Raw genomic sequence first — 12,080 nt, 5'->3', positions numbered from 1 at the left:
GGTTAAAGAACAAGGGCAATTATATGAGTCCGGGGAAGGAAATTACTTCTAAGATGAGATTTAAAGGATGGGGAAGAGTTATCTAAGAAAAGAAGAGAGAAAGGAGACAGAAGGCAGAACAAAAAATTGTGATTCTGAGTACTCACTCTATTGACATTTGGAGAACTAATACTCCTCCTACTCAATTTCCCTTTTCCTGTTAACTGTTCCTTCACTGCAACTTCCTATGAATCAGATAATATACAGAGGAAAAATACATATTAGAGACACACCCCAAAAGCAATACTGTGGAAAGCAGGCTTTGATCTACCATCTATGCATACATATTCCTAGTCCTTTAAATAATGGCTATTAATTCACATAATGACTCAACTACAGTCACATTTGATTATTCAAAGTTAATTATAGAGGTGACAGGCTAGATCACTTTTTCTTTATCTTGTCCTATCTAAGGCCTGCCTCCTTGAAGCTGGCCAGAAGTTAGTCCCAGGATCCAAGACGAAAATAGTGAAAATCAGACAATTAACTTTTTTATTAGTATCTTTGGGAAAAAGTCTCAATATTGCTAGGTAAAGGAAGGTTTACGATTTCTCGAAGGATTTTGTTTACTACTGACATTCCTATTAGCCCCGTCTAGAAATCTACTCTAAGGCTATAGCTGGTATGTACAGTTAGGCAAAGAAACGCATGTTCTGTCTCGTTACTCCACATTTCTTCAGCAGCATTACTGTCCAATATCAAGACATCTTTAAATAATTCTTTATCTATCAAGAATTAAATATTTTCTTCCATTACTTCAAGGCAACTAGATAACATTTAATGTCTTAGAAAAAGTAACTTTCCAAATGCAGCTTTTATATCTCCAAAGATTTAACAGGCAAGAAATTGAATCTAAATTAATGTGCTCCATTTAAACAAACTCTTTGAAAATTTAGATGTACCAATACTGCAAATTTCAGAAAGCCAAACACAGAATTAGGCTGGGCTGGTCCTACTGCTACCAGCTTTATCGGCAGACCTGGCGAAGACGATCTAAAGTAAGAAGGTTTTCCACAGCCAGCACACTTCTGAGGTATTTTTCGATATAAGCTTCTGAGTCAGCAGAAGCTGGGTTTTCAACGTTAGCTGCCATTCTTGCTAATGCTTCTCGTTCCTCTACTCCCTGGGCATCCTAAAGAATGGAACACTGCGCATTAAAATTAAGTAATTTATAGAAGAAAAATGTTACAAAAGCTTTACGATCTGTACAAGAACACACACACACAGAGTTCAGAAACTAGCAAAATGTATTCCAAAAACTCCATTTTAAAGTCATCTTTGGAACCCAAATGCATTTTCCCACAGAAATAATGATATAAATGATGGTTACGTGTCCTGGTTAATTTAAAAGGCTATTCTCCATTAAAGTGTTCTCCACTATATTTTCACTGCAAACAAAAGAATTTTCATTGCAAGCAAAAACATTTACTTGGTAGAAAGGCTTTTGTGAGCTAGCCAGAAATATAATCACCATAGTAAGAATGATTCAGGAACATATCTCCTCATCAAAACTCTTAAGTGGCCAAAGACAGGGATGCGGAGTTAGGGTGACCAGCCTGATGAGGTTGGAATCCAAACATTCCTAATAGGAAGTAAATACAGGTATGGAGAATACCAAAAACCAAACCAAACCCATTGCCACAGAGTTGATTCTGACTCATAGTGACCCTATAGGACAGAGTAGAACTGCTTCATATGGTTTCCAAGGAGCGCCTGGTAGATTCGAAATGCAGACTTTTTGGTCAGCAGCTGTAGTTTTTAACCACTATGCCACCAGGGTTTCCAGTGGAGAATAGCAATGATAATAAAGGCTAGATTTCAATCCCAGCTACTAACCAGCCTGCCCTGGACGACATACTCAAAATGCAGCAGCTTCTAAAACCGGTCCCTACCCACAAATCTGGAGTAACAATGGCCAGAGGCCCAGAGCAGATTAAGAAGAGAAATATCTAGGCAAATTCTTACTTGCTGTGCTTTCCGGTAAAACCGATCCCTTCTCCTCTGGCATGGGCTGGCCATGCATATAAATGCATACATATGGGATATTCACAAATCAAAGAGGGTCTCTATTAATGTATTTAATTATTTCAAGCAAACTTGGTTCATAATAAATTACTCTTCTTAAGAAAAATCAGATATTTTATTTACTAGTAGATTTGTTATAATGTCAAAAACTACGAAATACATAACCACATTTCACTGCATTTTAAGATGTCATTAATTGTAAGACAAAATATTATTTTATATACCATTGAGATTAAAAAAAAAACTCAGCCTAATTTAAAAAAAAAAAAGATACCATCAATTATAAAACACATTCCAACTTCAAAGATATTTTTAAAAATTTAAATGAGTCTTAGAATAACTAAAACATGAAAGAATTCGTAAAATGGCTTAAAGTTCAGAAAACTTTGTCAATTACAGTAATTCATTTGACCTTTGTAATAATCCTGAAAAGAAGGAATCATCCTCATGTTATAGATGATGAAAGAAGGTGGCCACATAACTAGCAAAACTAGCAAAAGGGACAAGGCTCCTGATAACAGAATACTTTTCACTACCCAACACAAAATACACTGGGTGTCAGAAAAGAACAGACATTATAAGGAGAGAGAGAGAAACTCTCTCATTGCTCTCTCACTTATGACCACTTCTTCTTGCCATCATGCCCTAATAGCTTTTGCAATATCGAACACAAAGAAATTTTGGAGGCTTTTTCATGATGAAACCTAGTTTATTTACTAAGGGATCTTTTTATTTGCTTTTAAAAAAAAACAAAACATGTGTAGTCCTTACATTACAAAAGTTTCTTTCACTTTTCCTTTTATCAGTAGAATATGATAATGTGAAAATAATATCTGTCAACTTAGATGCATAGCTAATTATTACCAGGTTACTCCAGTCACATGAAGTTATATGTTTATCTTTAAGCTGTTTCCCCCACACTTCCTCCCTTTGAAAACCATATCACCTGAAAAATTAAAAACACTTTTACGAGCATAAGAGAATTACAAGTAGGGAAAAGAAGTGGAAGGGGAAAGGGAAGGAAGAGAAGGCAGATGACAGAAAAAAACAGTTCACTCATAGCTGTCACTGTTTCTTTACTGCATTTAAACCATTTATAGAGTTAAGATCTGAAACAACTGGAAAAACATACAAAATGATTAGGTACAGAAAAGAGCATATAGGAATACAAGCAAGAGGGAACACAGTAATTTATTACAGGGTAATCTATTACAGATGGCAAGATTTTATAGCTAGTCCAACTTTGAAAACAGGCTTAATTTTTTAAATGTTCAGTAGGCTCTAAATTAAATATTTAAGTAGTTCACTTTTACTATACAAAGTCTAACACTTTGAAGATCCAGGAAAAAAACTAGTTACTATTTGACATTATTTAAGAGGGAAAGCGTTTTGAAATACAAGAGATTAAAACAAAACCTAAGCACCATGTGATTCACTTTTTACCTTTCCAAAAACTGATCCTGTATTAAAAGTGTATATTATCCATCTACTGTTCAAATGTTCAAGTGAATCAATCAACAAATACTGAGCCCTCAAACAAAGAGAAATGATGATGTTGCCCGTGTTGTAGTTGAGAAGGAGTGTTCCCCTCCATGGCTCACAGTCTGTTTTGCCTTTCCCAGAAGAGTGTAGTCCCCACCTCCTCACTCATTCCTCCCTTTCTGATACTGAGTGTAAGGAACTGCTCTTCTTTCTCTTTTTCAGAGTACCTTCCTTAGGACCCTCACTCTTCCTTCACCATGCAAGAAGCAGCCTGTTCCTATCAGGAAAGCTTCTATTACCCAGTTGTGGCAGTATGTGGGTGGATAAATCTGTCTAATCCAGGGATTAAATATCAGGAAGCACATCTAAGCCACATCCTCCAACAAGCTCCTATCAGGGTATTTTGAACTCCATTTATCTGATTCCTCTGGATATCTCTATTAGTCTAGAAAGAAATAAAAATGACAACTACTGTAGTAGTAGTAGTAGTAATAATGGCAACTACCATTTATTGTCTAGTACATGGAGAACAACTCATACACACTGTCTTTTTTAAAAGACAATCCTCTGCAGAAGCTATTATTAACCCAATTTGACAAATGAAAAAATTTAGGCTCTAAGTAACTTACCCAAGCTCACTTCACTAATAAGTAACAGAAACAAGATTTCTGTTTGAAAATGAAACGCTTAATTGCTACACTATGTAGCCTCCCTTCTTCGGTTATATTACCATCATCTTATGTCTTTTTCCATGAGTGAAAAAGTATTCTTCTCTAATGAAACACTAAAACCAGAGCTTTAAAGCCACAAGTACATTTTACTATCAATGGAGTTAAGATTAAAAAAAGGAAGTTATTCCAAAAATCTCCATCACTTTTCTAAATACATATTTTAATTTAATAACTATTTCCTGGGTAGGTGGCTTTTCAGGGAGTTAGCTCTTTTTAAGCAAACACTTTATTTTTAGTATATTCAAATTTCATATGGCACTTCACCTCTGGAATATTGGAAACAATTTCAAAAGTGACTCCACAGCCAGGAATAGAACTTCTATGAGACATCTTTTTTAGAAGACTCTGAGCAAAACCCTAGAGAAAAACAAAACAGAAGAACAGTTTTCAACCTCAAAAATTGTGTTTACATTCACAAATTCTAACCAAAAGAAAATGAGGGCATCTTTTCAATATAAGCAAAAAAAAAAAAGAGACATCCAAATCACCAAAGCCAGTTTCCTCAAGTTATTAGATGCCTGAAGCGTGTGGTAGATAGGTCCTATACCCAATATATGAAAAGCACAGACCTTAAATTCTGAAAACTGACACAAGGCATTTAGTTAAACTCTGCTTAAAAGCTAGAGAAATAAAACTCTTGACGTCTATACAGTAAAATGACCTTCTAACTATGAATCAAGCAAGGACTGGTGACTCTTACACTTTCCCTTTTTTTGGCAGCACAATGGACATCTTGTATCATGAATATCGACAAGTTCGGGCATTAAATTCTCAACCAAAGCAGGATCGTTATGAAGAATGATTTAAGAGTACATGGTCATTATTTATGCTGACTGTGCTCTTTGCACAGTTAAGAATTGAACTCTTGAATTAATGCATAGATGACTCATTTGAAGACGCTGCTAAAACTGAACATCCTGTAGAGGTTGACAAGAGCAGGGATGAGGGCAGAATATAGTTGGTGAATACAGACAAGAAAAGAATGTTAAACTGGCACTGAACCTTATTCCCCATGCAAAACAAAAGTCAGAAATATGTGAAAACCCACAATAGAAAAATCAAGCTCTTTGATCTAAGAAATATATAATTTCACATTCTTAACAATAATCTCTTTCTTATTCAGTAAACTTTAGCTAATTTTTTAAAAGATTTTAGACTCTGAGAATGCAAATATATCATTTATTTTACCTCTTTACTCCTTCAACTTCAGTAGTGCAATGAGCTACTGACAACTACACTGACAGAAATATAGCTACAGGTTTTTTATATGGGTGATTAGAGGAAGTGTAAAAGCTATTATTATCTTACTTCTTTGTTTTTCATTTGTGTAGAACTAGTGAAGCCGAGTGGGATGTATTAGGGTGATAAGAAAGTCCTTGTTCTTACTATAGAGAAATAATTTTTAGGAATGTAATATCTGAAATTGGGAAGGAAAATGGTGTGCCCTAAAATACTTCCAAATCATTTCAACCAGGGAAAAAAATCGACAACTCCTTTCTCCCACAATAAAAAAAAAAAAAAAAAGGTAGAAACTTGGTGGCTCTCTCCTAATGATTCCGAAGGAATGGCACTTTTACCAACAGGTCCCAATGTCTAGCAAGCAAGATCTCTAATTCTAAATTGGAAAATAACTCTTAAAATGCTCCCCATGAGCTGCAGGTCTTTTTCAATTCCTTCCAGACTTACAGGAAAGGGGAGACACAGAGAGTGAATGGGAGGCGCACCATATACATCTATAGGTAACCCTATGACCTGGATTTTATTGATGGTGGATTGCTCAGCTAAAGAGTTGTAATTTTAACAGCGTTTTTTTTTTTTTTAAGGCCAGTCTTCATTTCAAAGACTGATATCAGTGTGACATCCAGAACCAAAGATTAATTTTTAGCGGTGGAGATTACATCTAAGAGTCTGTGCTCTTTTAAATGAAAAGATTTGTTTTTGTCTATACTGGTTTTATTTAGTGTATTGAGAATATCTCAAAAAATGAAGACAGTTAAAAAGAACTCCTAGGATAAACCTCTCAAACCCTTATATTTATAAAACCAATAACATTTTAGATCCTTACCTACAAGTTTTCTACCAAGCTCTTTCATATGGCATAAGGCCCTACATAATCTAGCTGCAGCTAGGTTTAGAGCCACCCGTTACCCATTGCCATTGAGTTGATTCCGACTCATAGCAACCCTGTAAGTCAGAGTAGAACTGCCCCATAGGGTTTCCAAGGAGCACCTGGTGGATTTGAACTGCTGACCTTTTGGTTAGCAGCTGTAGCACTTAACCACTACACCACCAGTCCTTGGCATATGTAGTATACCCAAGTCACACTATGCATCTCACTGTTCCCCAAGTCTACCATGTCCTTTCCTTCATCACTATCTCTGCATGTTATTTCCTCAATGCCATGGAATACCTCCCCTCCCGTTCTGACCATCAAACTTCACCTGTCTTTAAACTGCCAACTCAAATGCTACCCTCCTCTATGAAATCTTCCCTGGCTACGCAGTGTGAATTCATCATTCTGTCACCTGTAGTCTCACTGTTCTTTGTGTGTACCAACATTATACCATTTATCAAATAAAGGCTAGTAGTTGCCTGTTTATATATCTACATATGCAAATAGACTTTGGCTCTATAAGGACAAGAACTAGCTTTCATTCATCTTTTTATCCTGAACTCATCTGACAGAGTTCACTTTCCAAATATACGAATCAAAGAATTAGCAGAGATGCCTGAAAGGAAAGGAAGGAACGAAAAGGGCAGGGTAAGAAGTACAATGCTAATGAGCAAACAGCTGATCTGCCAGTGAATCTTCTAATCTTGTAGGACCCAGACCAAAAGGCAAAAAACAAAAAGTGAACTTCTCCTTGACAGGGCTCTGTGGTACCCAAAAGAATGACTATAATTTGTAAATCTGCCATGAGAGAGTCAGTATAAACAATTTCATGCTGTCTAGAAGGAAGTCAGGATTACATGTCAGGGGACTGAGGCAAGTGTATTTACAGGACAATAACAGTCACCTTGAAAAAAATAGCTTAATGCTTCACAGACCATATTTGACAGAAGTCCAAAGCAATCATTCTGTGGCCCTGCCCTCAAGTTGGATCTATAGTTAAAGTCATTTCTTCAACTAGGATTAATGACTCACCTGCCGGCCATGAACAGTGACACAAATTCGTTTGCGTAAAACCAATTGCATTTCAGCTGGGTGGCTGAGCTGGACTGTCACCCGCACAATGAGAAACACTCGCTCGTCTGAGGGTGTGCCTTTACTGAGCTGAGGGCAATTATGTACTGCGGAGTCCCAGGAGGCTTCTGCTTTTACCTGCAGAGAAGATAGAAGGAATATAATTTTCCTTCTTCTATTAAAAACAAAACTCTTTCAATGAAACCATCTCACCTTCATCTGAGGTGGTATATGAGAACTGCCCTGATAAGACTAGAATATGAGCCTCAGTGACCTTAGTCTGGGCAGTACAGAAAATAATGTTCCTGTCTCGCTTGCTTTTAATTTTTTTTTTTTTTTTTTAATTTTCAAACATAAAGAAAAATCGCAAATTTAGCACAATGAGCTCCTGTATGCTTTTCTTCTAAACCCACCAACCGGAGACATTTTGCCACCTTTGCTTCTCTCTCTCGTTTCCGCTGCATGCTCGTGCATGCACGCACACACACACATATGCACATGCACATTTATTATTTTTGCCAAGCCACATTAAAGAGCAGGCACATTACTATTCATCCCTAAACAGTTCAGCAAATATCTTCTAAGAACAAAAACTTCCTCTTACTTAACCATAGAACAATTATCATACTCAGGAACTTTAACATCGATATAACACTGTTACTAATATACACTCCATATTCAAATCTTTCCAATTGTCCCAAAATATGATCATAAATTGCATTTGGTTGTCGTTTCCTTTACTCCACTATAACTTAGAATAGTTCCTCAGTCTTTGTCATTCATGACATTGACTTTTTGAAAGGGTATAGTCCTACTGTTTCATGGAATATTTCTCAGTTGGGCTTGTCTTTTTTGTTTCCTCATTATTAGACTCATATTTTGTCTTTCAGTCAGGAATACCACTAAGTGATGATGTGCCCTCAGTCATCACATCAGCTTTCTTTCCTTAAAATCTTGTAATATAATGTTTCAAACATACTTAAAACTAGAGAATACATCCCCCATTGTATACACATCACTCAGATTCAACCATAATCAAGGTTTTGCCACATTTACATCATCTATTCTTTTTTTCTTTTTAAAAAACTCTTCATTGAAGAATTTCAAAACAAACTCCAAAGATCATGTGATTTTGCCTCTATGGACCTCACTAGCATTTACTTCTACATCTTGCTCGTTGAGCAATAGAATCAAGCACCTGATCTAGGAAATGCACCAAGGCAGATATGAACTATGAATACTAATACAGATTCTTTTCCAAGAAAGGAACTCAAAAGTTGAATGGGTGTAATATGATGTTCAAGTTCCATTCTTTCTGGAAGTCATCGTGAAAGGTTTTCATTAATATATTTTGATACAAGGTAAGCACTGAAATTATTATCGTGCTCACGGAAAGGTTGATGAAACTGCTTTTTATCTAACCTTCCAAAGCTGTGCTTTCTTTACCTCTGCATCATGTTGTTTTACAATCTGCAGTTCAAAGAACTCTTCTTCTTCTTCCCCAGTGAGGGTAGCATCCCAACCACCAGCTTCTGGGTCATCAAGATTATCTTGAGAGCTGAAATCATCAGCTAAAAGCAAAGAAGCTCCATCAAACACTGAGATAATTTTTAAAAGATAACCTGTATTGGCTAAATTTCAGCATGATTATTAAAATTCTTCTGCTTTAAATTTCATTTGCTTTTTGCTCTGAAAATTTACATTAACACTGATGATGACCATTAAATTGTTCACAGATCTCAAAGATAAAACATGCCTCAAGAAATTATCTTATCCAACCTCCTGCCTTTGTGACTTATTTTACATGGAAGGCGACTGAAGCCAAGACACCCAAGAGGTCACCCGAGGTCACAGCTCATGAACGTTAATGATAGGATTAGAACCTAAATATCCCTACCTTTTAGTAAATTGCTCTAGGTTGTTTAATTTAAAAGGTATGGGAAGAAATGAGAAATAAGGCAGGGTGATTTCTGTTATCTAACAGATAAGTTCAAGAAAAAGATAAATTAATTGGCTGGCAACATGAGGTAGAAACTAGAAGATTGCCCCATGGCACTCTGGTTATTCAGTTCCAAGCTAATCTTCCAACTCCCTAAGCATCTTAAGCTTGTGAGTAGGCATAAATGGTACCTTTTCTTGTATGTAGATTTGGGTGTACCAAGAATGTTCATAATGCTGAACAAGGTCCTGATCCTCTTTTCAAATCAAGATCTTAACTTAAGGTTATTCTTGTTCACCTGCCCCCTCCCCTACCTTACCAATCTCAGAATACTAACACAAGAATAGGTCAGGTTCAAGAGAAAAACATGGTAAGGTAACACCTTGTGGCAATAAATTTTTAAAAAGTACCCACCCCATCAAGTGGACATATGGCGGAAATGGCTAAGTAGTATTCTCTAACTCTGTGTGTATGTAAAATCTTCCATATGTACAAAGAAGCAAAATGGCAAAAGACACTGAACATCTCAGTTACTGTAATTCACTTTTAGCTCAGTGGAAGAAAACCGCAAAGGATATCCAAGCTTGCCTATTTAGGATAATTGTAATACACAATTAATCTTTAGGTGTTTTAGGAGTTTAACTGCTGAGTTTTTACCTCTTAATTTACCTTTCCATTTTTACTTTCTCTCCTCCCGGGAGCTAAACCCAAAGGATTTCACAACGGGGGGCGGGGGGGGGCGCGCAGAGGAGTCAGAAAAATGACAGTTACTTAAAAATAAACAATGTAGGTATGAATGCCACAAGAACTCACAGAAAAAGTGAGAAATTTGTTAGCTAATACTAAGAAAACATGCTACATAAGTATCACTAGTTATTAGGCCTTTCCAAAGAGGTCTTTCCCTAAGTATTAAAGAAGAAAATACTTTAAGTGTAGAAAAACATTACTATCAGCCTAAATTCATAGAGGAACCAAGCATACATATAGCACTGTTGTTGTGGCAATGAAATGTAAGAAGGCATTGTGATGAAACACTTCTATTAAAAAAATATTACTCTTATAAAAAAGTTCATTCTTCATCAAGCATCAGAGTGTTTAGGCATACATAAAATTGACTTTAATTTTAGATTACAGAATTGCCTAACCACACACTTTATTATTAGTTGGGACATTGATTTGTCAGAAGAGGTAACCCCTCAAAAAACACCTCATAACTTACCATTTAAGTCAAGGAATATAACAGGAATGTGTGTTTCCATTCCAGGCACTGGAGTCCTAAAATATAAGGAATAAATGGCATCTCCAATAAAGCAGACCTTCTCAGCAGCAAGTATGTCAGCACATAGCCCTAACACACATTCAGAGCTATTTAGGTCAAGTCGATAATAACTGTAGTTTATTGGTTTTACTAAAATTTAATATCAGAGATGCAACAAAGACCTAACTCTTAACTGCTTCTTTTCACCAGTGCTTTTATTCACAATTATCATATCCTCTGATACTAGAACTTAATTTTATAAGATATATATAAATAAACCTGTTTAGAATTGAAGTCCCCTTGTTTAAACTTATTTTCTAATAAAATTATATATTTGGGCCCCATGTGGCTTACTTTACTATTTTTCACATCTATAAAAATGGTACAGAATATTTGCTGACAGTACAGTATAAATCAGCACAAACCCAAGAACTCCCGGAGATGTAATTTTATTGTGACAGAACAGTCTTCTAAGGGACTGACCCCAAGTAATTAACATATTAACTTTTTTCTTAATGTAAATGCAGCAGTACTAAATATTGATCTAGATTCTCAGAAATCTGAATAACTTTGACCAATAGCAACATTATTTAATGAATGCTGTTTTAGGCTTCAGTTATTCAACTCATGAAAATAATTTAACAGTTCATCTAATTCAAATAATTTTTTGCCCATATGCTATTATGAATCTCCCTTGAACAGGGAAAATTTGCACAAGCAAAATCATAATGAAAGCAGGCAATTTATTTAGAATTTCAAAAGACATACTGTAGTATTCATACCATTCTGCAGGGGCCCCTGGAATCCCACTGCCAGCAGAGGGGACCATTACTGCGTTCCTTTCCTCAGTCAGAGTCAGCCTCATCTCTAGAAGTTGAGCTTCACGGTCAGCATCATCCTCAGTTTTATCTAGAATATAAGAAATGGGAATCAAGTACAGAGATCTCACCTGCTCTTTATACTTTCATCCTAAGTAAAACCATACTTCAGTTTTTGGTTGATAAGGGCTCACTGGAAACGTAATACTTGTCTATTACCAATAATTGGTAATATCCAGGAAAAAATTTCCAGCTAACTGTAAGCTAGAGAAGGTCATCTTAATTCATGGAAAACCTAGAGTGGAATAATAAAAAGGATAATTTGTTCCAGAGTCAGATGACTCAAGTGCTTTGGCTAAGAAACATTAGCACATTTCTTAAGCTATTTTTGAGGAGCCATGCTGTCTTTTCTCTTTCTTTGTTGGGGGGGTAGATGGTGGCTACATGGAAATATTATAACAAATGGATAAATAAATGTTCTTTTGAAAAGATATGACACAAAAGAATAACATTTATATGCTCTTGCCAATCCCATTATTCACGGGTTCATCTGGCTCTTAATTTATGTGGCTGCAAATAGGGATTAATCATCCACTGATTTGGG

The 12,080-nt window shown here is 36.0% G+C and overlaps 1 protein-coding gene across 10 annotated transcripts in view; it reads right to left on the bottom strand.

Annotated features, from left to right (window-relative positions):
* The window catches only part of KIF13B (kinesin family member 13B), a 353,402-nt gene that overhangs the window by 97,587 nt on the left and 243,735 nt on the right, over positions 1-12,080 (bottom strand). For 9 of the 10 annotated variants that reach the window (XR_010318524.1, XR_010318526.1, XM_064271888.1 and 6 more), the window contains 7 exons: positions 11,441-11,567; positions 10,620-10,675; positions 8,884-9,032; positions 7,423-7,599; positions 4,542-4,634; positions 1,019-1,171; positions 147-224 (listed from right to left, as the gene is read on the bottom strand). Coding sequence is in view for 7 of the 10 variants with exons in the window: in XM_064271888.1 (XP_064127958.1) it covers positions 147-224; positions 1,019-1,171; positions 4,542-4,634; positions 7,423-7,599; positions 8,884-9,032; positions 10,620-10,675; positions 11,441-11,567 (833 nt within the window). In the remaining 3 variants the exon portion in view is untranslated. The remainder of the gene's footprint in view (positions 1-146; positions 225-1,018; positions 1,172-4,541; positions 4,635-7,422; positions 7,600-8,883; positions 9,033-10,619; positions 10,676-11,440; positions 11,568-12,080) is intronic. The other variant, XR_010318525.1, reaches the window with a different exon arrangement.

This window comes from Loxodonta africana, chromosome 19, assembly GCF_030014295.1.
Source record: "Loxodonta africana isolate mLoxAfr1 chromosome 19, mLoxAfr1.hap2, whole genome shotgun sequence".
NCBI classification, from domain to species: domain Eukaryota; kingdom Metazoa; phylum Chordata; class Mammalia; order Proboscidea; family Elephantidae; genus Loxodonta; species Loxodonta africana.
The sequence above is the reverse complement of the archived record's forward strand: the minus strand, read 5'-3'. Positions and strand labels throughout refer to the sequence as shown.